The sequence below is a fragment of the Tachysurus fulvidraco genome, chromosome 15 (assembly GCF_022655615.1).
Source record: "Tachysurus fulvidraco isolate hzauxx_2018 chromosome 15, HZAU_PFXX_2.0, whole genome shotgun sequence".
Taxonomy (NCBI): domain Eukaryota; kingdom Metazoa; phylum Chordata; class Actinopteri; order Siluriformes; family Bagridae; genus Tachysurus; species Tachysurus fulvidraco.
Window position 1 is genome coordinate 11743274 of NC_062532.1, and position 26136 is coordinate 11769409.

Below are 26136 nucleotides of genomic sequence, written 5' to 3' on the forward strand. Positions count from 1 at the left end.
CCCTAGTTCACTAGTCATCTTCCGCATTTCCAAAGTCCTTCTGGTGCCCTAACAATGTACCACAAAACCAAGGTGTTTACAGTATTCTTTTACCGGAAATGACGTCACATTTTCTGACGACTCTCAGCTCGACAGAAATAGAGGATGAACTCTCAAACAACAAAGTGTGTGTGTGTGCGTGTGTGTTTAGGCACAATTGAGTGAAATAGAGCTATAGAACTCTTATAATTTGTGAAAATTTGCCTTTACATTTAATATATCTCTATTATGATACAGTGACCTCAATCAAACATGAAACATGCTTATGAACAATTAATTTTTTTATTTTGTATGAAAAGGTATGGCTGCTTGCATTTAACTGTTTCAAAACATTTTAACAAAAGGGTTTTTGTAAGAGTTTATATAAGCAATGTTAACAAGTACAATTTCATAAATGCTCTTTTCATTATACAAATGTAAAAACAAAAGAACCAAAAAAGCTTTAAAAACAAAAAAAAAAATTTCTTCACATGTAGTTTTTGCTGTCAACGATAAATTATAGATTGTTTATTTCAAAAACATGCCAGATGATTGGGTACTACAGTAGTATTTACAGTAGGTTCTAATTAATTTGATATTTATTAATTTATAAATTATATTGTTTGATGTTAAGTGTTACTGCATTATACAGACTTGCCAAATATTTTGAAAGGTTGCAAATACTAATTTAAAAAAAAAAGTGACTTGAACTGTAACAGAAGCGATATATTTATTACTTACATGACATTTCTTATGTCTAAAATAGTGTGTGATACACAAAATACAAAATTTCAAAGGTCGTTTTACGTTTTTTTTGCTTTAACTGTAAGTTTTCCGTTCTGATGAGTGAAAGTGACTGTTTCTTCTGGAATTTGTAATCTGATGGAAAGTAAACATCCAATAATTACTATAATACACAAATAACGTGTATATTTATAATATTTAGTGATGTTTCATCTGCAATAGTAAACAGTTTTAGAACTTTTCTTTAGAATGTTTTTGTACAAAAAATAATGAATAATAGATGAATAATACCCGTGTTTCTGCACCATATTATTGCAAATTTACAGGAAGCACAATGTTTTATGTATGCAAAGCTTTGGGTCAAATGATTAAACTGATTTGAAGATCTTAAGAAGATTGTTGTTTTTGGTATTTCTTTTCATAACTGAAAAATATGATGGTACATGAGCTATATAAAAAAATTATTTTTTCTTCTTCTTTTACAACCCATTTAATGGCAGTTGAGCAATTATCTACATATTTTACAACAGCTATTAATATTACAACCCTTACAATTGTATGGGTAACCAACAGACACAAAGTGGATGGACACAATATTTACAACAAATATTTTTTAAAGGCTAAAGGCAGTATTTGGGGTTCTGCACAAAAAATATTTTAAACGTCAACAGCTGCCGGATCTAACAAAAAAAAATGTAGTATGAAAGACAATGGTAGCTTATTTATTATTAATCCAGGTCTGTCTCTGAGATTTTTACATTCCACAATCATTGCTCTGTCATTCTGAAAGTTTGAGAAGGAAGCAGTTTATTCATCCTGGTTCGAACTCCAATGTTTTGCATGACTCCCAAAAGCATGATATTGGTTTTGAAATTGTTTTTTGTTTTATTTTCCCCAAAGATTTTTTTATCAATATCCGTATTGGATGGATTGACCACTATGAGGTTGCTTGTCTCCAGGAATATAATTTTTGTACTCATTGGCATAGGTAGTGCCATTACCCATGTCTGTTATTCTGCTGAAGCTCATTGGACTGTAGTCCATGGAGACTCCTGAGTCTGCCACAGCCATGTAGGTATATCCTGGCCCTTTGGGAGGCCATGTGTTGTTTGAATATTCAAGACTTGACTGTGATGAAAGTCTTCCCGACCCGGAACTTTGTGGGAGGGAGCCGATATCAGAATCTGAGGCAGCCATCAAGGAGGACTCTTTACTAGCAAAGAGAACCTGAAGGGGCGATGACTCCTCAAAGCTATCAACGCTTTGCATTTCTCCCCGGGCATGCTGGGAGTTCTGGTTAAGGGTAACATATGTCTCTTGTGATTCAAGTAGTGATTGCGAGAGGACCTCCGGATGCTTCTGAAATGTCCTCAGCTGCTCCATCAACCAGTGGCTGTTTGGAGATTCTTGCCTTCCGTCTGTCAAATCTGCATGCACGTGCTGTGTCACAAATTGATTGTCTGCTTCTTCTGTGGCCTGTGGTTCTTCTCTCAGGATGTCTGCTGTTTTAGGGGTTGATTCTGGCATCTGGTAAGATGCGTGACTTGTCAGTGGTGGTGCTAAACTTACTTCGGACAGCACCTCCAGAGATGAAGGAAGCTCCTCTGTGCACACATGAACTGGCCAACTGCTTTCACTACTGTAGCCAAGCCATTTCTGAGGGTACAATCAAAATGGTTAATGCAGAGTTCTCTGAAGGTCCTTTCTGAGCTCATTTGTTTCAACAACAAAAAAAGAATGCTGTTTAAACAAAGTTATTGATTCTATAATTTGCTTATATGAGGATAGAAAAAGGAAATGAATTAGAAAGTAAAACAGACTTCCTTGGCTAGACATAACTTAAAGACATGTCTGTGCATTGTCATTTCGGTATTTCATGAGTATTCTGCAAAACAAATTCACTATAGCTGTACCTGGAAGTCTCCTTTGTAGACTGTGAAGAGGCCTGGGAATTTGTGCTCAGGAGAAGGGATGTCAGGCCACAGTTTCTTCAGCAGGAATCTGTTGATGATTCACACAAATTCTCCATAAGACTCTACCTGTTCCTCTTTTATATTGTCACTCAAATGTAGATTCTGTGTTGTGATTTTATTATAAAATAGTACTACTTGTGTAAAAGAAAGAGAAAGTGAGTGATGAAAAGAAAGTTTATATTGTATATTATTGTATTTTACTTACTTGTGCTGGGACAGAAGCACAGTGAGAGACAGCAGGAAGAGGATCGCAAAGATGATGAGAACCAGTAGCACAATTAGGGGGTCTAGTGATGAAGAATAGAATTACGGTCACTATTGTAACACTAAATTCATTCATCCATAAATGAATAAACAGCACTCATATAATGTTTACCACTTGGGGGTGTAGTCCCAAACTCAGGCTCTGACCAAGCACTCCAGTAACCATCATAACTGATGCCATCAGGTTTGACACGGACCAACACCTTGTATTTGCTGCTTGGTTGAAGGCCACGCAGCGTAAGTTTTGTGCTGATTTTCACTATTTCCTGAAACATAAAAAAAAATTTAAGGTGTACTCCTCGCTTATAAGCCATATTAATGGTAGTGGTGTCTGTGTTTATAGTAAACATCTCAGGCGGAATAAGAAACAGATTTATTAGTGGAATTCCAGGTCAGCTGGACACCCCAAGTTTTAGTATTAATAAACAGCTTTAGGGCCATTAAGATTTTGTTTGATTGAATCTGATGATTTGGAGAGATGCATTGATCAACAACTGGTGTGTTGATGTAATAATTTAAAATAATAACTATTTTAAACTGATGTGTAAGCATTATACACGACTAGTCAGGTGATTTACCCATAACTTTACAATTACCTCAAAGTCTCAACAAAGTAAGTTAGATGTCCATCAGTGCCTTAATCACATAGCATCATATTGTACTGTAAAAAATTCGGTGATGATATCAAATATTGCAATGTTTGCTTGACTTTGCATGGTTCAAGATATGATGCCAGTAAGTCAGACTAATGTATTAGGTTTTTAACTCTTTCAGTATCAAAATGTATTCTTGAGAGGAAATGTTCAAAAGCTGAGCACTTTTATGTTTACCTTCCTCATAGGAATCCCTTTTGCCACATATCTGATCTCGTACGTTAAGCTGTCATCAATGTACTTCACGGCAGGAGGCAGCCAGCTCACCAGCAGTTCCCCTTGTTTCCCTGTGCTCACCACAGTCAGGTTAGAAGGAGGATTCAGTAGAACTGAAAAAAAGAGGACAAACTTAATTTGGTTAGCTCCTGTAAAACAGAAATGATATATTCTAGCTCTGTACACTTACTAGATTGGTCAATGAGGAGGGTGCGGTTGTAAAGTTCTCTACCTCCCCGAAACACACGTAGCTTGAGGGAAACGAAATTTTGAGTTTTGGGAATATTGCAGAGGAACAGCTTTTTTCCACTAGCCCCATGTATAAGCAGTTCAGATACAGCACACCCACTGCTGTTCTCATTCCTAAACACAAAAAGCTTATTAAGTTCATGTTCTCAGTCACACCACACACAATCCATATCTATCTGTACACATACTGCAGTACAAAGGTCTGTGACCACACTGAAAATAAGTATATATAATTAAAAATAAACTGAAGGTTTTACTTTTTTCTATCTAAATAAAAAAAAAAAAAACAATGTTTCAACCTGTTAAAGATTTCTAGTTCTCTATTTAAATAAAATTAATTTTTGATATTGGCAAAATTTATTCAAAATGTGCATTTGATCTAAAATCGCTTCATAATGTTTTGCAAAACTTGAGTTCATGACAGCTCAAGTGCAAACTGACATTAAAGCAAAAAGGGAAAATACCAAATACTAAGCAACTCTGAAAAGCACGTGAAATCATGTAAATTTCATGAAAACACGTTTTTGCTCAAATTTAAAAAGGAAAAAAAAAGCAAAATGAACTTTGCGCAAATGCTCTCAGACTTTTGGACTCCACAAACAAACAAACAAACAAACAAACAAACAAATAAATAAATAGACTGATTGATTGATTGATTAGCATGTAGAAAGTAAAAAATATGAATAATAATTCTTTTACATTTCCAAACTCAGCCATACTTACTGGTATTGATAAATGAAGGTGAATGGTTGTTGACTGTAACTATTTTTCCTCTCCTCTTCCCAGAAACAGGTGAAGTCCCTCAGCGTCTCCGTAAAGCATTTAATGTTCTCTTTCTCATCACGAAGCAACTGAGCAACTGTGAAATTACATTTAAACAAGGTTTATATGTCTATACACAATATTACAGCTGAATAACTAATGAATAGATCAAATCGCGCCCTACCTTTACTTTCAAAAGTTTCCCCCGCGTACGCGATTAAAGCCAAGGAAAGCGCGCACAATACCAGTATGTTTATCCTGTCATTGGACATTTTTTAGGTCGCTGTCTGTTCCTCTGCATAATTACGTGTTACAGATGTCTGTCGTGTTGTACAGCTTGTCCCACAGCTTGTCCCTGAGATACCACCACCGCGTGTGCGTCGTGTCAGATAAAAGCGCAAATACGCGCAACTCAAATGTTTACTCTGAACACTGAAATGTTTGTTTGTTTTTACATAAATGAGGAGGCGGGGCTTTAAAGTATTTTGGTCGAAGTGGGCGTGGCTTAGCTTAATCGTATACAGTCTGTGTTGGCGGCAAAAAAGCACGTGATGGTTTTACGCACTGCTGTATAGAGAAAAATCGTTTCCATTAAAAGAAATGTGGTGAATGAAGTATTTATGAGCTATAAATAAACACCAAATGTACAGGTGTATAGGTGAATTAGTGAGCATGTACACTGGGAGACTCAGATACAGTGCAAGGAGACTGTGAGTGAGAGTGAGTACATTGTGTACACAGTGCAAAAGCAGCACTGGTCTGTAACCGGTCTTCTTATCAGCATGTATCAGGCGCGCTTGTTTTGCGCTCATTGCGCGTTATCGCCTGTCCGAGTGCGTCCTTAACGCATAGATAAAGGGAGATGGAGCCAGCTTACCCCGCCCCAACAGTGCAGGAATCCATCTTATTGTTAAACTACATCAACTTTTTTGTACTGAAACCCATGTTAAAAATGAAATCTGCTGAGTTCATGGGCACATGAACACCATGCAGTTCAGTCAGGAACAGACCCAGGCTTATTCAAATTCATATTCAACTTGTGTTTCCTTTGCTCTAACATAACCCTGATAAACTGGTAATTAATTGATTGGCTTCATTTTCTGTCCAAGAGTGAGCAAATGACCAAGCAATCTATAAAGTATAATTTTTGAGTATATTGTTTGCCTTAACAAGGGTTTTCCTACACTTTTATATTACAGATTAAACAAACGAATTTGCTAGGAATTGTATAAAAATAAAATATAAATAATAAAAAAATAAAACAATAATAATAATAATAATAATAATAATAGCAGTTCTTAATATCAACTTTCAACTCTTTTATTGTATTAAACCTTAATTTTACAATCAGTTTTTGCAAGCTGTAGCATACAACCTGTTGATGTCGAATAACAAGTTTCCTGTACAGAGCCCTGACCTCAACCACAGTGAATACCTTTGAGATGAACTGGAAATGCACCCCAGAGCTCCTCACTTGATATTAATTCTGATATTACTACTACTCCTGTGGTTGGTTTTTTGCCACAGAAATTCTCACAGACACACCCTCGGTTGTCCACATACTTTTGGCCATACAGGGCATTTACTATAAATCATAAAATGTATATTTGACAAGAAGAGAATATAGGTCATGTTAAGTATGTTATATATCTGGAACACAACAATCAGTAGTTGATAGATGAACTTCTGTTGTTTTAATTTGTCAGAAGAACAGACTTTGTTTTAGCTACTGGACTGACAGAAATCTAGTTTCCAAATTTATGGTGCGGAGAACATTTGTCTTGTTTTTATGTGCCTCAGGAGGTTGTGGATTACCGGTGGCTACCAAGAAAACATGCTGCAGGAAGCTCCTGTTGTCATGTGCACTTTTCTGGGTGTTTAGATAAAACACAGCATGGCAGCCATGTGGTATACAGTCGTAAATCAGATGTTATCAGTGGCCCACTGTACCCCAAAGTTCTTTACCAAAGGCAGAAAAAACAACAGCAAAGACCAACCAGTCAATTACAACCAGCCATTACTATGTGAGTAATTATGAGCTTTATTAATGGTGTAGTATGTACAGTATAAGACATTCCAGAGCCAAAAAAAAATGCTAACGAAAAATTTGAGACCAGAGTTCTCTGCTGAGTGGTGCCAACGGATCATAACAGTTAACTGTATGTTTGGCAAATGATAGAGAAAAAGAAGAGGGAAGGGGTGGAGGTTAGATGAGATGCTGCAGAGAGTTTTTTCATGTTTCTGTTATCACAATGACCAGGTTACATTATAAGGATGTCATTTAAGCTTGGAAAGAATTCTTGATACCAGAAAACTTTATAAGCCAATTCTGTCTAAAGGATAGCTATTTAGTGCTTAGTACAAATATAAAGATAAGCCTGAGTCATTACCATATTGCAGGTTTCAGAGCTGTCCCTGAATATATAATGCATACAAGTGCATACAATCTACACATTTTCACTTACTAAATGATTCAAACACACAACATTTTCAGAGTGATATTGATGCAGTTTGTATGTTCTTACACAAAGAAACACTGAGAACACATGAAAGAAACAAAAAAGGTTTGAAAAGTGCAAAACATATGAAACACATGACCCTAAAGGCCACATATACATCTGCATCTAAGCATATTCATCTGATCTTTCTTATGCACTAGTGCCTGAATGCGGTGATAATTTCACCATAAAAACACCACTTAAAAGCTTAAAGCATACTGAGTCCATACGGTTCACATCAGCAAATTAAAAATTAAATGTGACACTTAGATAGATATAGATATAAACAGATAAACTGCCTTTATATTGAAATAGAAGGAACTGCTATTTAACTATAAGCTTTTTAAGTGATATACAAAAGCAGGAAGAGTTCAAGGTATTTAATACTTAGTGTAACAGTTTCAGAATTTTAATTCAAAGTTTATGTGATCAATCACATGCAGCATTGTACTATAAATATTTACTAGGAGAAACAAAATTATTCCCATGATGAAAAATATTTGACAAGAAATGTAACATGGTCACATTGATCTAATTTTAAATTGCTCTTGTCTTCATTTGTTTATCATACTTTGTGCATTGACATGCAGTCCCTCTAAAAACTAAACTTAAATAAAACAGATAGTATGCTGTCCAAGTCTAGTACAGATTGGCAGTTGAAAAATGGGGCTATTGGCTTACATGTGACAAACACATCCAATGTGGGCAAAGCCACAGAGCTCTCCCAAACTTTTTTTTAGAGGAGTGACAACCAAGAAAGAGTGTGAGGGCTAGAAGGAATGGATGGGTGTGGATAGACAGATGTTTATCTCTGTAAGCTGCTAGCATAGAGACCTCTAACACCCTGTACGTTTCTTAATGCAGTCATGAGAGGAGTTAAAATGAGCTGTAACAAGATATAAGAATATTTTACTTGATTCAAGGTACACTGTAGGTTCAGAGAAAATGCTTCCACCAACAATGACCTTAGCCAAATCCCCAAACAACCCTTTTTCTGTAGCAGTAAGTAATGCTTTTTAATGAGTCGTACAAATGGACTGCTGTGCAGACAATATACTGAACTTTCACCTCATCAGCCAAATAAATTTGCGTTACAACACTGGCTTGAAATATACCTGAAGAAATGTTAGAATGGCTTAAAGGATATAAATCAAGACACGTCGCAATCCAGAACAGCAAGTCTTAGTCAGACAGTTAGACTGAAGTCTCTGTACACAGGTGTGTTGCCAGGGCACAAAGACAAGGGTGCAATTTGTAAGGTGGAATGGAAGTAAAGTGGTGTGGGGTTGGTTTTTAACAAGCACAGCTGCCTTGTCCTTCAGGGGAAGAGTCCTGCAGGTTGGAGTCTTTGAGGCTGCTGAGTGGACCACCATCATTCTCCACAGTTTCATTCATTTTCTCACAGATTACATCCACCAACCGCTCAAACACCTGCTTCACATTGATGTTGTCTTTGGCACTGGCTTCAAAGAACTGGAATCCTGGAAGAAAGAAAAAGTGGAACTACAATATATATTACTGGTGTACAGCAAAAGAGTAATGAATTTAATGAAATTTAGTAGGTTTACATAGCCATTTGTGTAAAGATATGGGTTTGTAGTGTCAGGATTCAAATGTCTCACCTAGTTCATCAGCTAGTCTCTGGCTATTTTCTGCTGGTATAAGTCGGTCATCCTCTAGATCACACTTATTCCCCACCAGAATGACTTGTGCATTGTCCCAAGAGTATGTCTTAATCTGGGTAGCCCTATAGGCAACACACACAGAGTAAGGAAAACAGCTTATTAAGTTGTCTTACTGCATGCTACAATATATTTACAAAGTTTTAGGGCATCCCTAAAAATCATTGAATTCTGCTGTTCTAATCACTTCCAAGGACACAGGTATATACAGTCAAGCACATAGGCATGCAGAATGCTTCTACAAACATTTGTGAAAGAATGGGTTGCTCTCAGGAGCTCGGTGAATTCAAGTATGGTACCGTGATAAGATGCCACCTGTGCAATAAGTCCATTATTGAATATTTCCTCACTACTAGCAATTAGGAGCAACAACAACTCAGCCACAAAATGGTAGGCCACGTAAAATCACAGAGCGGGTCAGCACATGCTGAGATGCACAGAAGTCGGCAACTTTGTCAATAACTACAGACCTCCAAACTTCATGTGGCATTCAGATTAGCTCAACAACTTTGGGTTTTCATGGCTGATCAGCTGCATCCAAGCCTTACATCACCAAGTGCTATGTTAAGCATCGGATGCAGTGGTATAAAGCACACAGCCACTGGATTCTAGAGCAGTGTAGATGAGTTCTCTGGAGTGACAAATCATGCTTCTCTGTCTGGCAATCTGATGGAAAAGTCTGGGTTTGGTGGCTGCCAGGAGAACAGTGCTTGCCTGACTACATCGTGCCAGTGTAAAGGTTGGTTGAGGGGGGATTATGGTGGGGGGCTGTTTTTCAGGGACTGGGCTTGGCTCATAGCTCCAGTGATAGGAACTTTAGTGCTTCAGCATAATGACAGTTTTGACAATTTCATGCTCCCAACTTTGTGGAAACAGTTTGGGGATGGCTCCTTCCTGTTCCAACATGACTGCTCACCAGTGCAAAAAGCAAAGAGCAATAAGACACCAATGAGCGAGTGTGGTGTGGAGGAACTCGACTGGCCTACACAGAGCCATGACCTCATCCCGATAGAACACCTTTCAGATGAAATAGAGCACAGAGTGCAAGCCAGGCCTTCTCATCCTAAATCAGTGTCTGACCTCACAAATGTGCTTCTAGAGGAATCGTCAAAATTTCCCATATACACTGTTAAACCTTGTAGAAAGCCTTCCTAGAAGAGTTGAAGCTGTTATTGCTGGAAAGGGTGGGCGAACTCCATATTATATGCTTTGCACCTGAACAATTTTCTATGACAATTTGACATGGGCCTGAATTTCTCATCCCATGTGGGAATAGATGGCTGCAGCATTGTTAGTATTCTGTTAGTCTGCTGAAGTCTGTGAATTGTTCCTTGTTTTTTTTTTTTGTGTACTAGGGGGAAGGTTACACCTGCTTAGGTATAAATTAGGATATACTTATCTGTCCCTGATTTGTAGTGGTATCCCTTTCCCTTTGTTAAAAACTTACCAGTCCTGTACAGCATTAAATGAGTCCTGATTGGTGATGTCATACATTAGCAGAAAGCCCATGGCTCCTCTGTAATACGCCGTAGTGATGGTTCGGTAGCGCTCCTGTCCTGCTGTGTCCTAATACAAAACAAACACAAAGCCAAGTCAAATACAATATGCAGCACAATACAAATCAACTCTGGTCTGTTTCTACAAGATATCTGAGGGTAGATTAAATAACACTTGCTCCATTTTCATCACAAAGCTGTGTTTTGTTTACGGAGGTTAACCTAGGGATTCAAATATGTAATGGAGAGTTTCTGCAGCTTGGCCTACTTCTGAACCAGACGATGGGGAGAATATGGAGAGGTATTCTTTGTGAACCAGCAGAGGGCAGCCACTTCTAATTTTCCAGTTTTACAGTGACGGAAATAATAAATGACATTAGAAATTCTAAATGACGTAATATATTTACATTTAGATTTATGGCAATTATAATAAATAATATAAACACTTTTCTGGTATAAATGTTTTTGAAACTTTTAACCTCACATTCTGTGTGGTTTAATCTATTTGTATACTCATCATCCACTTTAATAGGAAGATCTGTACACCTCCTTATTTATGCAGTTATATACTCAACAGCAAAATGCAGAAAATCATGCAGATTTTGGTCACAAGCTTCGGTTAATGATCATATCACTGTCACTTTAAATATGGCATGTTTATTGGTGCTAGTGAGTATTTCAGAAACCGCTGCTCTACTTTTCAAACACAACCTTCTCTAGTGATTACACTGAATATTTTTTCTGGCTATGGCCATCTCAGTCACCACATTTCAACCCAACTGAACATATATAAGAGATTTTGGAATGGCATGTTGGCATTCTCCACCACAATCATACAGTAAAAACACCAACAGTGGCAATATCTTTTGGAAGAATGGTGCTTCCAGAGAGGAGTAGAAATCTGCTAAGGTGCATTGTGGGAGTTCTGGTTTGGCATGGGCATCATACTCTAATGGCCTTTTCTTTAATTTGTCACCAATGCATACAACAGACATGCACTTTTTCCATCAACAGGGTTTCCTAAAAATCTCAATACAACAGTGGAAATGAACCCTTTTTAACAAAATGCCTTTCTAAAAAGTTATATATCATTTTCATGTTCCCATGTATGGAGATTTAAGGGACTTTTACTTACTTCAAAAAGAAAAAAAAAAAGAAAGAAATAAAAAATAAAACCCTTACCTGTTTGTGTGCTATTTTTCATTTTCATAAAAGCTTCGATGTGTTCAGCCATGTATCTAAAAACTTAAACATCAGTCTAATTTATTGTATTTTGCATAAATTTATATTTTATATAATCTCTATCCAGATGTCAGAGGACATTTGAATCTAACAACAGAGACTTTTGTTCCTAATGTAATTACTAAATTTAAGAGCTGAAATCAGACAGGTAAGGGGTTGGCACGGCAACTATCCCACTGTCGCCTGGAAACCTGGACTGGCTCCGTCATTTGCATACGAAAGAGGGCAAGGAAAGATTGCTCAGGTAACCATAGTGCCGTAGTGTGTCACTCAGGTTGGACATCAAGCCCCTTTTATATTGTGTTGTGTAATAAGTAATAAATGCTTATTTCACTTCTAAACAATGAAAAACTAAGATGATTTTTAATATGAAGGACAGAGAAGTGAACAGTTTAAATGCCATTGTGGCTTTAACAAATGTGTCATATCCTGTTTCCTGTGAAGACAATTAGCAGTCTTTTCCCATACAGGAGAGACCATGTTTACTCTTACTTTATGGCACTTTGCATAAAACCGTCCTTTCCTTTATCATGTCTTTGTATCAATCTATCTATCAACGTATTTTTCTTACATAACACACACACACACACACACACACACACACACACACACACACACACACACACACACACACACACACACACACAGGTGTTGAAAGTGCTCAGATTAATTAACTCTCATTTGTTAAATTGAATCCACATCTTATAAAGTATCTGAAGCATTAGACCTTCAAACATAGCAATAACAAAATAAGTTTTAAAAGGTTACTAGACGAATTGATTGTATATTTCCTTAGCAAATTAGTACACTACTAGTCAGTAGAGCAAAGTGAAAGTACTTGTGTTCCTCACTGAAAGCCTGGGAGTATGAGTCATGGCTAATCTCTTACATCTACAAAAGAATCCTGTGGGGGAAAAAAAGGAGGTAGTGGAAAAGTATTGAGGCAAACCATAGTTGCTGATACCTGATGACCTTTGCCAACAACGCTTCCTGGCATTCGAACAGAGGTGTGGCTTGGTCAGGAAGTAATCCATGCCAAGGTTTTTTGGGCCTCCTGAAAAAGGTAGTGCAAGCGAACAAAAGGCCATTTCATCTTTGGATTGATGCCACTGAGCACATTAAGGAGGCTCTGGACTCAGCAAGAGTCTGCAAGCAGTGCCACTTTACTTCATCCGCCTACTATGAGATTGCAATCAATTATCCTACTACCTGTTACTGCTGCTCTACTATAATATACAGCTTCCTGGATAAGCATAAAAGTACACCTAATATTTCAACTGATGGGATTTACAGTAAAAAAAAACAAAAAACATTCAGAGGTAAATGAGAAATTTGCACACTAGCAATATATGCGTTGTGTAGCGTCTGTAATGTTGTACCATATTTAACAGAATCAGATGAAGAAAGCTTGCAAATACAGATGAGCTGTTTCAGATCATTAAAGCCTGCTAAATCTTTGTGTTTGATGGCCTACAATAAACAAGAACAATGCAAAGATTTTAGACAAAAGATATTTGTCCTGTTACTGTTTTATCATCAGGTGTGTGTTCAGGTGTGTGTGAGATCCACAATTACTACGGAATAATAGGTTTCAGGTTTTTATATCCTTAAATGTTGGTGTATTTATGTAGCTCCACAGAAGAAATAATGCTGATGTAGTGGGTTGCATTTTTTCCTTCCAGTTAGATGTACAAACTAGGATTCACAACTAAAATCAGCCATATAAGACAGTTGGTATATAACTCTTAGGCTATTACACACCAAATAGTACCTGGTCATTGGTCGCTTGTAAATAACCAAATTAAACAAGTGATTAAACCAAACCACATGCACAGTTGCCTTAGGATCATGCATGTGCAACGATGTCTTTGGCAGAAAATTAAGAATTCTTTGTGTTGGTTTCCATATATTATACCATATTACAATCAGAATAAAAAGGCTGTATAACAACTAGGATAATGTTTGGTTTAATTGATTGTTGTCTGGTTACTGTAGCCAACCGGAAGAGAGCAGAAAGGCCTGAGTAAACAAAGTGTCAATACTGATTATATATAAGTGCTGATTTGTGGCTGGAAAAAAGAATAGTCTGCGGTCTGCTTTAGCATGCTACACAAAATCAACATGCACAAAATATTTAATGCTCTTACGCATTACATAAGAGATCCTTTTCTTTGTAAGGTCGTCTTATTAGAATCATAAATGGTCATCAGTTCATAAAAAAAATCAGCTTGTATGTCAATTAGAGGTTCGATTGAAAATCACAATACTGTCCTTACTGAATGAACCTGTGTGTGTATTCTCTGATTTTTAAATAGTCTAGCAGTTTTCCAGGTAGAGCAAAAGGAAATGAAGCCAGATCTTTGAATCTATGATGATAAAATAAAGAGGAGTGTCTTAAATGACATGAAGTAACTTCACTTTACAGTACGGTTTTGTACATTGTACAAACATGTCATCTAAAGCTGTCAGGTCTAGGACTATTAATTTAAAAATAGACAACTTTGTAATTTCTTGCAGAAAACAGAGAAGGCCAATGAATTCTGCAGAAAATTGTCTTAGTCTCAGACTCTGGAAGTTCCAATGGGAACAAAAGAAAAAAATCTTTATATAAATTATATAGATACATCTAGACAACAGTTTGAAGAAACGACTAAGTCACGTGTACTCAAACATACCCAGATCTGTAGCTTGATCCGCTTGTTGTTGCGGAAGACAGTTTTGACCTTGAAGTCGATGCCTACTGTGCTGACGAAAGCCGAGGTGAAGGAGTCATCGGCGTAACGGAACAGGAAGCTGGTTTTTCCGACACTGCTGTTGCCAATAATCAATAGCTTGAACATATAATCAAAGTTCTGATCAGCTGCATCCTTCTGAGAGGGCTGCTGAAGCAGGCGCGAGTCATTTACCGTCGCCATCTAGAGGACATTAGATGTTAAAACGTTAAAACAACAGGTTATCATGCCTCACTGAAACATTGTAAAAATCTCCTATCCTCCTATTTGATTTGCACTTGTAATCTGACTATCAGTGTTCTAGATAAACAACAATTACTTCAGCCACTTTTAGTTCTGAAGCAATCTAAACTATCCAGTTAATTATCTGAATAGTTCATTACCCTATGAGCGTAACCTCCAGAGTCTATCATGTCCAAAAAAGCAAGACAGACAGAGCTTTACAGAGAGACAAGAAATCCTCTCATTCTGCCCTCCCTTAACCACCCTACTTCTCACTCTCTCTCTGTCTCTGTCTCTCTCTCTCCACCCTTTTCCTCCTCCTTCCCTCCTGATCATTCAGGGCTATACAGCACTTAGCTGGCCTCTGGCAAGGTGTGTCTCCATGGCGACAGACCCCCGAACAAAATGCGCAGAGCCATTACAGTGAGCAAGCCGAGTTCGCTGGGCACGACTCCTCTCCAGAGGTGTTGATATTATTACATAACAAAGAGTGTAGATGGATGGTCATTGTTCTGAATGGAAGAAGTGTCCTTGTTTAAATGCTAGTTCTGTTGGAGCAGATGCATCTGAAACAGGTGCGCATGTATGTTGGGGGTGGATGGCAGACCCTTTGCACTGAAGTGGGTCCGCAATTGAGAAGTTCAAAGAAACAGCAGAATTGATTAAATATCACCTGCATGTTGGTAAAGCATCTAATGAGTGTCAGACGTATATGTGGTTTACTTCAGAATACTAGTTCCTCATAAGCAGCCTGTTCTGACAGTTACAGCTAACACTGCATGACGAGAGCAGAATTTGCATGTGGGCTATATTGCAGGAGGTGTTACGGAAGAGGAAGAGGGCAATAGTGTGAGGGAGGATTTGAAATGCATGCTAAACAGAAGATCTTCTTTACAATACAAATACTGAGATAAGATCTCCTTGGTATCCATTGAAGAATTGTTATTTATAAGCATTATGATTTCATATAACATGGAACTGTTTTTGACCTAATAATTGCAGTTGTTTTTTTTTGTGCTTTTCCCCAAGTTTACAAAATACAGTAACTGAATCATAGGCAGTTTTTGTAAATCAGCAAAGGAAAAAAGGCTACATGTGCACTGCAATGACCAGAATTATCACACACAAAAACAAGACAACAAGATCAATAAGCCTCAAGTTATCATTAACTTTTATCATTGACATTTACACTTTTGTGTAGCTAAATAAATCCAAAAATCCTGGGTACAGTACCATAAAAAGGGTGACAAATAATGGTTTCTTCTTCAAAACCATTTTACTGTTCAGACTAGTGTAGTGGTGAACAACTGATTGATAATTCTCAGTAAAGTACCCAGTGAGTACAAAAACACGACAACGACAACCACTTTCCCAAAAAGAACTGACCCATTAAACTGTGTTTTTGGCTTATCTGAGAACTGCTTTCCACAAAACAGACTTGTCCCTTACTCCAAACAAAATGGCAATACTTTCCACAAACACACAGTCAAGAAGCTTTAACTGTCATTTTAATCATATATAACTGATGCAGTTATATATTAGAGTTGGTGATGATTAGTGATGCAGTTCAGAAGGAATGAAGGGGGTATTTTCTAAAAGTTTAGGTGTGGTTTAGTAGGTTCTAGAGTTCAAAAGCTCAAAATCTGCTTATCATTTTTGTGCTGTCTGGGTACAAGTGTATAACTGGAGCAGAAGGATTTCACTGTATATAGATGCTTAAAGCATATTTACGAACATAACAATAAATAAATAAATAAATAAATAAATAAATTCACCTCAAACAACCCAAAGAAAAAACAGTTTTTTTTCTTTTGTTTTATCAGACTAAATAATTAACACCCATGAGCCAAGTCTGGATAGAAATGACCTCAATAAGACTTGCTGTACATATGTTTACATCTATACCTATATATTACATGCTATACATATGTTTACATCTGTACATCTGCACTTGTCTATTTGCACAATTGCTACTCTATGTACTTCTGGTAGATGCCAAACTTCATTTCGTGGCTGTGTATCTGTTCTATGTAATGACAAAGTTCTTTCTTTCTTTCTTTCTTTCTTTCTTTCTTTCTTTCTTTCTTTCTTTCTATCTATCTTTCTATCTATCTACCGATTATTTGACAGATAGGGCATCTGTCCTTTCATCTGTACCAAAAAGAGCACAATAAACCGGTAAAATAAGCTGTTAAGGGTCTAGCTTTCTAAAGCACCTCTTCTTGGGACATGTTATAATAGAAGCCATTTGTTTTCGGCTTCTGTAAAAGACCTTTAAGGGTTTAGTGACACAAACCAGATGATAGTTTGTGTGTTCGGTACAAACAGTGTGTGTTTTTGAACGTAGTCGGTTTTCTTAGTCGACTTTCAGTGGTCGACTTACAGCTTTAGAATAAATAAAAATGATCAATGTTTACAAACACCCACATTTTAATACCCCACGCACAGTGATACTATCGCACAAACGAGCGCATGCGGCTTTTTTAAATTCATCAGTAGCTTTTGTGTCATATTTATAAGTGAATAAATCCAGGTTTAAGGGTTTGGACCGGAATTTAAACTCTTCAGCTGGACACTTTTTGGTTTCATCTCCTACTGCGTGCTCCAGAGTAACCGAACTTGCACTTGACACTCAAACAAAACAAAACAAAACCAAAAATCTAACAAAAGTTTCTTTGCCTACCTCACAGTGAGAAACGCGAGAATCCGCTTTGCGCGTGCACGAGGCTGATCTTACCGGATATTTACAGCTCAGTAGGAAGGGAGCTTTGCCGTTGCTAAGGTTGTGTCGTGCACGCGGATCCCGTTAGTGCTCCCGGATATACGGTGTGTGAAACAGCTGCCCTGTGGTCCCGGCCCCCTATCCACATCCACACACTAGACCACTAAACACCAGTATGCAAATTTTTTAGACCCTCATAAAATCTTAGCCAACTATTTACCATGTTTATTATTATTATAGTATATTACACAAATAATAAAAAACAACGAGGTGTTCAGTGTAGCTTGTGAAAATGAAATCTCTTGTACAACACAGAGCAAATAATAATACAGATCACTATCTTTAGTCTATGTTGGTATCAAACACCAAAATGGTGGAAATGGTCTCACTGACTTGGGCCATGCCATGTTTGATGGTCACAGGCAGGCTGTGTTGCATATTTAAGAAACAGATTTGATTTAGTAGTTATTTGAATTGCCATAGACTTCCTTTCAGCTCAACACATCATCTTTAAATTCACTGATAATAGTCAGACAGACACAGTGGTGAGAGCAGGCTTAATTCCTGATGAGGCTTAATAGGTTCCTCTGATATTATGTTTAACTTCAACCGCTTTCCCATAGAGACCTTTCTGACCAATGTATGACCATAGTGGTATGGTAGTTGCTCTTCCTCAGTCCACAATGCTCTTAAGATATGGGTGAAAATAGTGGAGCTCCTCAATGGAAAACACTCCTGTTTACAACACTGCCATCTGGCACACGCGTCCATCGCATTCAAACACAGACAACCAGACTGAAGAACTGATTTTTATCTTCAAGCCATCAAACCACTTAACAGCCAGCAGTCCTTCATCTAGCATTGTGACAACCTATTACAGCTACTCTTGGACACTTAGATACTTTCTATTCAGATTTACTATTTAATGTACTTGTACTTGCTGTTTTGCTGACATAATAGCACGTCACATTTCCTCTGAATTTGTCCACAAATATTTTCATTTACCTTATTACATTACAAAGATCATCATCTTAACCAATCATGTCTAAATATGTTTGTCCATGTATTGACACTTGTCTGGTGATTCTCCCCGAACCTCACTCATTAACAAGACATTTCCATCCACAGAGCAGTCATACGCCATCTGTTTTTGTGTGAGAGAGTGTGTGTGTGTGTGTGTTTTCGAAGCACTCTGTGTAAACTTAAGATACTGCACTTACTGAAAATCCCATAAGAGCAGCAGTTTCGAAGTCACTGACATCAAACCACTCATCCGCCTTTTTACATTTGAAAAGAACGTTAATCAAAGCTTCTGACCATTATCAGCATTGTTCTGCTGCCACATGAATGAGCAGATGTACATGTTCCTATTAAAATGGCTGGTAAGTGATTATTGACTAATTTTCCATGAAGAAGGAGAGTACATTGCATTACACCTTAAGCAAGGATACCAGCCTTTTATTATACTCAAAAGGTATGATTAGATTGTATCTGACCACATAGGTCCTATGTGTTACCCTTAGCACTGTTAAAGGGATTTGTCATTGATAGGGTAAGAAACAGTCAAACAAACCTTATTATCACGAAAGAAATAATATATATATTTAAATAAACAACAAACAAACAAACTAACAAAAAAAAGAAAAACAGTCCTAAGGTAGGTAATGTTTTGAAGCTTGCTCATAAGAAATCATTTATATTCTTTATATCACACTTGTTAATGTTTTCTTTGGGAAATCTTGGGGAAAAAGAGAAGAAGTAGGCTTTGAATTCTTGACTGATTACTAGCCACAACATTTCCTGGAGTTCAGTTTACACCACATTCCTTCTCAAATGACTTCATCCTACACTTCCTCTTGTTTTATGCTGAACCAGTCTTGAAATCAGAGAAGTTTAGCAACAATGAATAGGTATGCAGATTGTAAATCCTTTGTCAGATGGATTTTAGTTGACTAGCTATTAAAATATCTTAGAAACACATGTAGTTCCCATTGAAAAAAAGAGAGATATTGAGTAGATAGAAGTGGAGGAGGGCATGGTGGCTTAGTGTTGAGCGTGTCTGCCACGCAACTCTGTGATTGGTGCTTTGAGACCTGGCTCTTCCTTGTGTGTGTGGCGATTACATGTTTCTGTGGGTACTCTGGTTTCCTTCTCTGTGTTCCTTGTTAGTATAGTGGACAGTATCTCTGCCTGTCATGCCCAACACTGGGGTTTGAGTCCCTGCCAGGGAGTTTGCTTTAGTGCAGTAGTGGTTCTAGTGGTTAAGGCTCTGAGCTGTTTTTGGGATTCAAGCCCCTGCACTGCCAAGCTGCCACTTTTGGGCAATTTAGCCACTTAACCTTCCCTGCATGCTGTATCATAGCTGCCAGTTGGGATATGCAAAGAAAAAAAACCCACTGTTCTGTAATATATACGTGGTGACAATAAAGGCTTCTATACTTTCAATTTCATTCTCTGCCACTGTTCATGATAGGCTGACCAGAGTCTCTAAATTTTCTGGGGTGTGTGGTGGGAAGGGTGTCCCCTGGTGTAGGCTCAATATTCACTGTATAAAATAAGCTGTTCGGTTAATGGATGAATGGATGAATAGGGAAGAGAAAATTTCTACTCTCTTCCAGCTTTCTAATCCAGTTTTTCTGTCTTTGTTTAAGGTTTACTTTACATGAAATTTCCTTTCTGTTCACTTTTGTTGTAAACCCTTATTGTTTCTCCATTGCCACTCTGTCTTATGCAGTTTATTTCCCATTAGAATATTCATTAGAGGCATCAGTGATGGAGATGAGAGAAGTAGTGAACAGGCTCTTAGTCAACTCTGTTAGTGACTGTGCAGTTTTAGACATGAGCACTTCTGCACTCCAGCCTGCATCTGCAGCACCACTAAATACATTAAATCATGCATGTAAAAAGCTGGTCAGATCTTCAAGTAGCCATTTAAGACAAACCAGTAGATAAAAAGCCAGAGAAAATATAGTTTTTGTTTGTTTGGTTTGTCATAGATTAACATATAGCCCTGTAGAATCTGGAAGTTAAGAAAGAGTTATATTACTTATATTTTTCAATATTGTTAAAATGAAGATAAGGTGGCCATATATTTAACTATTTAAAAAAACAACAACACATGGGTTTCATATATACTGTATATGTATATATACAGCTCAGAATATGTATTTGTATTTAGTTGAACAGGGACATCCCGTATTCCAGTTCTAATTTACTTGGCACAGATTTGATCATGTAAGACCTGTAAACTGTTAAAACAATGCTTATAAGAAGTAAATAAACTCCCAAAGTCAAAATAATTGAATGCTTTGGTTCTGTTTCTAGAAAATAATTTCTTCCCCTGGGTACATGCCCTTGGACCACCCTATACATTTTGTTGTGATTTTATAAAATATTTGAGACCCCAAAACATCCCTCTGTTCTTCCACGTCTTTTCAGTAGCCTACATTTTTTTCTTATCACTGTCACATCTGGACTGAATTCATGTAAAGATAAACTGCGTGTTTAGACTCATGTTAAAATAAATTAAATATATAAATATAATTATTCATTCATCATCATCATCATTAGAACATATACAGCATGCAAATGTGTTAACATTAATACTGACCCTTTGTTCATTTCAAATTATAGCACACCTTTAATAACCTAAAGCAAACTCTGATTGCTCTGTTGAAATCTTCAGACTTTTGTGGGAGATGGTTAGGGTTGTGTTACTCAAATTAAGTTTGCTTTGCTCAGTGCAAACAACTGTGATGGTCACATGGGAAATTTGATTCACCTGAGAACCTTGCAAGTTAATTTTCTGATTTCCTGATTGATTGTATGATTAGTGGACATGGCCGAATCAACAATGATTCATCATGAAACATTGTGGAAAATCTGAGATGTTACATGGAGATCAAAGATGTTGAGACATCAATGCAAATGGAGCCCTCTAGTGTAAAACACGTACACACTTGCAAACGTATTATGTGATTTTATTATGTGATTATGTGAACTACACAAATTGTTATACACATGTACAACTCACCCATTATACTTTAAAAACCAAACCAACATCAATTTATGTTTTTTTTATTAATACAAATAACACTTGTTTACATACAATACAAATACGATTTATTGTCAATTGTATAATACTAAAGAGCATTTATAAATTGATTTCTCATATGTTTTCAGGAAATGTGCTCATTTCAAATAAGCTCATGCAGTGAAAAATAAATGGAAAGAGGTTTGGTTGTCATATTATATAAACGCTTTCACATTTATCAGAACTAATTATCGATTATACTTCATCGATTGTTATTACAGAACCTGCACTATTATGCTTTTATTTTTCATGTATACAGTATATAGGAAATAATAATCATGCAAGAAGGTGATGCACCTTCACCAGGTCTGTTGGTTCTCCCTCAGTTGCCATTCTAAACTTCTGAAAGACAGACATTACACAGAAACAAAAGTATTATTGAATAAGGGCCTGCACCTCCAAGGTTGAGGGTTCAATACCAGCCTCCACCTCTCTGTGTGTGTGGAGTTTGCATCTTCTCCTCTTGGCTCTGGGTATTTGGTTTTTCCCCCAGTCCCAAAAAAAACCCCAACACATTTTAGACTGAATGGCATCTCCATACATGTCTTAAGTGTATGAATGGGTGCATGAGTGTGTGTGATGCCATGCGATGGGTTGTACCGTCACCTGGGTGTCCCCCAAAACCCCTGGTATAGGCTATAAATACCCTGTGCAGGATAAACTACAGAGAATGGTTGAATAGATACATGCACCCAAATATTATACACCCAACCTTAGACATCACATATAGGCGGTACAGACATCATGACATCATACATTTGAGTGTTCAGGGATTAGATACCATAAGTACTGTAAGAACATCAGGTTATTGTCACACCCTGCTGCACATTGAGAATTTTTATATTTAAATTATGGTTAATAAATCAGGATTGTGCAATATGTCAGCATGTTCATTTAGTAAAAGTTTGTGATTTCATCAAATTTCCACAAAGCTTTATATTTTTGCAATGGTTTAAAAAAGTTTGGTATTTGATTACTGAGTTGATGATTAGTAGATCTAAGGTTTTTAATATTTTGCGTGGTGTTTCAGCATCTGTCTGATATGCATTGGAGTATTTTGGCAATAAAGCAGTTGTTGGAGTTTTGGGGCTCCCAGGCCTCCATGCATTTTGGATATCTGTTTGGATCATGATTTGTATTTTCAGCAGGATTTTCTAATGATAGATAGTCACCTAATGCTACGGTGTACAAACACCTTCAATACAATTATACTCATTACTTCAACACAACAGGTGTGATGGCAAGATGTACACAACCCTTTCACCATATAATGGACCTTCACAAGTGATGTGTGTCTTTAAAAATAATGTAATATAATAATATAAACAATACAATATAGGTATGATATTACATATGCTATTAAATCATTAAACAGAATGATTAAAAAAGTTCCAAAGATGCTCATTATTTTACAGATCCAATTTCATCCATAAATATACTGTAGAATGAACAATGAGTCGAAATATTAGTATAACCTTAAAACACTGGACTCTGGCATTTCCTGGATATCACATCTAAGGGCGGAGCTTCGCACAGGCTCCAGTTCTTCTATCCAATAGCTGAACAAAACGAGTCGAATGTATTTAAATACAGGTGCATGATTGGCGTTCATCAATTTAGAGGCGTGTCAAAACGAAAGCGAGCGTTACACAACGAGGAAACGTTTGGCTGCTAAGTGACCAACGCTGATCCTGGGTCAGAATAAACAAATCGGTAAGTCATTTTTAGTCAGTGCGTCGTGCAACAAGCGGTGTGAGATGATTTAAAACTGTGTGGAATCACACACAATAAAGTCGGGTAAACACGGTGATATCAGCGGCTGGACAGAGCACAGGGTTTTAAACGTTCACATTACAAACATAACGGTTACATAACTGTGTGTGCGTGTGCGTGTGTGTGTGTGTGTGTGTGTGTGTGTGTGAGAGAGAGAGAGAGAGAGAGAGTGTGTGTGTGTGTGTGTGTGTGTGTGTGTGTGTGTGTGTGTGTGTGTGTGTGTGTGTGTGAGTGTGTGTGTGTGTGTGAGAGAGAGAGAGAGAGAGAGAGTGTGTGTGTGTGTGAGTGAGTGAGTGAGTGAGTGAGTGAGTGAGTGTGTGTGTGTGTGTGTGTGTGTGTGTGTGTTGGCTTCTGTGATGTAACCGGAAGGAGCTGTAACTGCAAAAGCCACGTAGAGACCAACAAAAGTGCATTAATCTTTCAAACCCTTATTGACATTCGTATCAAAGCCATGACCTGAAACTGTATTATTTCTTTTTTCCATTATGTCAGAGTCTGTCAAGTTCCTTCACTGTGTATCCTCCTAAAGAAGGTGTGAGGTGACTTTGTCAGGTGTCATGGGGTTATGATGGAGTGCAACACTAATTTATTCTCACCTTAAATGTATTCCTTGATTATTACTAGTCTGCAAATAAAACCTCTACTGAAGAACGTTTTTTTCTTCACATGTTCCATCTGATGAACAATTAACACCATGGAACACACAACACCTACAGTAATATTTGTACTATGTATACCTCAATTGCACATTTCATACTTGCACATCTGTACATACATGCATATTGTCTAAATGTTTACTGTTTACTTCAATTGCACATTTCACACCTGTAAATGTGTACATACAATTTCGTCTATACTGTATATGTCATTCTGTTACACTGTGGAGCTTCTGGCACTAAAACAAATTCCTCGCATGTGAAAACATGCCTGGAAACAAAGCTGATTCTGATTCTGATGTGCAGCAGGGTGTGACGACAACCTGATGTTCTTACTGATGGTATCTAATCCCTGAACACTCAAATGTATGATGTCATGATGTCTGTACCGCCTATAGGTGATGTCTATAAGACAATTTAGAGATGCCATTCAGTCTAAAACATGTTGGGGTTTTTCTGGAACGTGGGAAAAACCGAATACCCAGAGCCAAGGAGAGAACATGCAACTAGACACACACAGAGAGGTGGAGGCTGGTATTGAACCCCCAACCCTGGAGGTGCAGGCCCTTATTCAATAATACTTTTGTTTTGTGTAATGTCTGTCTTTCAGAAGTTTAGAATGGCAACTGAGGGAGAACCAACAGACCTGGTGAAGGTGTTTCACCTGTTGATCTTGGCGTTTACATGGGGCATGCAGGTGTGGGTGTCGTTTATTGCAGGTAACACCATCCTCATCCTCCATCACTGTTATTGGCAACTACATCAGTCTATACACACTAGGAATATAATGTATAAACCATACAAGATTATAATAATAATGCAATGATTATAACGGTGACTTGTGATGCACATTGCAATACATTAAGAAGCGATATGGTTAAACCAAACTTGCAGCTTCATGGAGCTGTTATTCACTGAAACAGACAGAAACATGGTTATCAAGAATGAAAATTGTCAGGATGTTCACTGAATTGAAATAAGTCAGGATGTTCACTGTGATTTACAGGGACATTTTTGTACTGCAGCCTTGTGAAGATCACAAGATGATTGACAGAGTTTGATATGATTCTTTCAGGGTTTGTGTTGTTGTCCAAAGTCACTCTGCACACATTTGGTTTAGTTCAGAGCAAACTCTTCCCCATGTATTTCTACTGCTTGCTGGGCAGTAACACAGTCAGCCTGGCCATATATGCTGTCTACCATCCCAGAGAACTCTTGAACTTGCATGAGACTATACAGGTGAGCATAGCGGTCTTCAGTTTCAAGGTTATAATTAAATTCTCTTATGGTAAAATTTTGTCCTTAGTGTCTCTCTCTCTTTCCTTGTTAGATAATTTGGTCCTAACACACGATTTTCTTTTCTTGACAGATGGCTCTGTTCTTCGTGGCTGTGGTCATGGCAGGGTTGAATGTGCAGTGGCTTACTCCAGCTGTCATTGAGCACTCCCTGGTGATGAGGGAGATCGAGCAGGAACATGGCCTTGGTGGTGAGATCGGCTTTTCCACTAACAGGGAGCGCTACATCAAACTCAGAGAGCAGGATCCAAAATACAAGACCCACAGGAAAAGCTTTTACCACTACCATGGCTGGTCTAACCTGAGCAACCTCATAGGCTTCGCCTGCATCACCGTCAATCTCATCTACCTGGCACTTCATCTGTCTTCATTATAATGTTGTTGGCAAAAAACATACAACCAATTAGACTTGTAAACATATTGCTACATGTATGTAAGGTATGGAAAGGCAAAGCAGAACAACTCTAATTCAGTTTTGAACAAGAATTCAGTGACCATAGCATAAAAATCTTACTGTATAAAATATGAATTTCTAAATAAATAAAATTGTTACGCCTATTTCTAGGCATTTTAAAAATGTCTAATACCTAGAAACAAGCAATATAATCTTCCTGTAGTAGAAGATAGGTTCAAGCTTGTAAATATTTTTAGAGTTTTACATGATGGCTTTATATTTGATACAAAATAATCTCATAATGTAAAAAAAATGTGATGGCTTTTATTTTGTTCGGATGTAATAATTACACATGCAAAGATAAACATTTTTGGAGTGAATCCTCCAGACCACAAAGGTGTTTTTTTTTTTGTGTGTTTTGTTGCATTACTAGTTTCTCCTATATCCTGTA

General features: G+C 37.4%; 3 protein-coding genes across 5 annotated transcripts; 1 reads left to right on the top strand and 2 right to left on the bottom strand.

Annotated features, from left to right (window-relative positions):
* Positions 1–302: 302 nt before the first annotated feature.
* On the bottom strand, positions 303–5328 carry epor (erythropoietin receptor). Its single transcript, XM_027141440.2, has 8 exons — positions 5064–5328; positions 4841–4976; positions 4059–4231; positions 3830–3981; positions 3112–3265; positions 2941–3022; positions 2676–2763; positions 303–2418 (listed from the first exon to the last, which is right to left on the bottom strand). Exons 1-8 carry the CDS (start codon positions 5149–5151, stop codon positions 1672–1674), a joined length of 1620 nt encoding a protein of 539 aa, XP_026997241.1. The 5' UTR covers positions 5152–5328; the 3' UTR covers positions 303–1671.
* A 1551-nt stretch (positions 5329–6879) lies between these two features.
* Positions 6880–17591, bottom strand: rab3db (RAB3D, member RAS oncogene family, b). Of its 2 annotated transcripts, none has more exons than XM_027141739.2 (5): positions 17435–17591; positions 14473–14712; positions 10507–10625; positions 9000–9124; positions 6880–8858 (listed from the first exon to the last, which is right to left on the bottom strand). In XM_027141739.2, the coding sequence occupies exons 2-5, from the start codon at positions 14710–14712 to the stop codon at positions 8671–8673; spliced, it is 672 nt and encodes a 223-aa protein (XP_026997540.1). In that variant the 5' UTR covers positions 17435–17591; the 3' UTR covers positions 6880–8670. The 2 variants fall into 2 exon arrangements, with proteins under 2 accessions (XP_026997540.1, XP_026997539.1); XM_027141738.2 differs by lacking the exon at positions 17435–17591 and adding an exon at positions 14913–15029.
* A 5557-nt stretch (positions 17592–23148) lies between these two features.
* Positions 23149–26081, top strand: tmem205 (transmembrane protein 205). Of its 2 annotated transcripts, none has more exons than XM_027141278.2 (4): positions 23149–23279; positions 24606–24714; positions 25071–25234; positions 25365–26081. In XM_027141278.2, the coding sequence occupies exons 2-4, from the start codon at positions 24615–24617 to the stop codon at positions 25665–25667; spliced, it is 567 nt and encodes a 188-aa protein (XP_026997079.1). In that variant the 5' UTR covers positions 23149–23279; positions 24606–24614; the 3' UTR covers positions 25668–26081. The 2 variants fall into 2 exon arrangements, with proteins under 2 accessions (XP_026997079.1, XP_047657228.1); XM_047801272.1 differs by having other exon boundaries at positions 23160–23279; positions 24601–24714.
* The last annotated feature ends 55 nt before the right edge of the window (positions 26082–26136 follow it).

Excerpts from the sequence above, each read along its gene's own strand:
- tmem205 (XM_027141278.2), top strand. The coding sequence starts at position 24,615 with ATGGCAACTGAGGGAGAACCAACAGACCTGGTGAAGGTGTTTCACCTG. Across the intron at positions 24,715-25,070 it reads GTGGGTGTCGTTTATTGCAG|GGTTTGTGTTGTTGTCCAAA; the intron begins GTAACACCATCC and ends TGATTCTTTCAG. Across the intron at positions 25,235-25,364 it reads ACTTGCATGAGACTATACAG|ATGGCTCTGTTCTTCGTGGC; the intron begins GTGAGCATAGCG and ends TTTTCTTGACAG.
- rab3db (XM_027141738.2), bottom strand. The coding sequence starts at position 14,942 with ATGATAGACTCTGGAGGTTACGCTCATAGG. Across the intron at positions 14,713-14,912 it reads CTGGAGGTTACGCTCATAGG|ATGGCGACGGTAAATGACTC; the intron begins GTAATGAACTAT and ends AATGTCCTCTAG. Across the intron at positions 10,626-14,472 it reads GGATCAAGCTACAGATCTGG|GACACAGCAGGACAGGAGCG; the intron begins GTATGTTTGAGT and ends GTTTTGTATTAG.
- epor (XM_027141440.2), bottom strand. The coding sequence starts at position 5,151 with ATGTCCAATGACAGGATAAACATACTGGTATTGTGCGCGCTTTCCTTG. Across the intron at positions 2,764-2,940 it reads GTGCTTCTGTCCCAGCACAA|ATTCCTGCTGAAGAAACTGT; the intron begins GTAAGTAAAATA and ends AATCATCAACAG. Across the intron at positions 2,419-2,675 it reads TCTACAAAGGAGACTTCCAG|AAATGGCTTGGCTACAGTAG; the intron begins GTACAGCTATAG and ends TTGTACCCTCAG.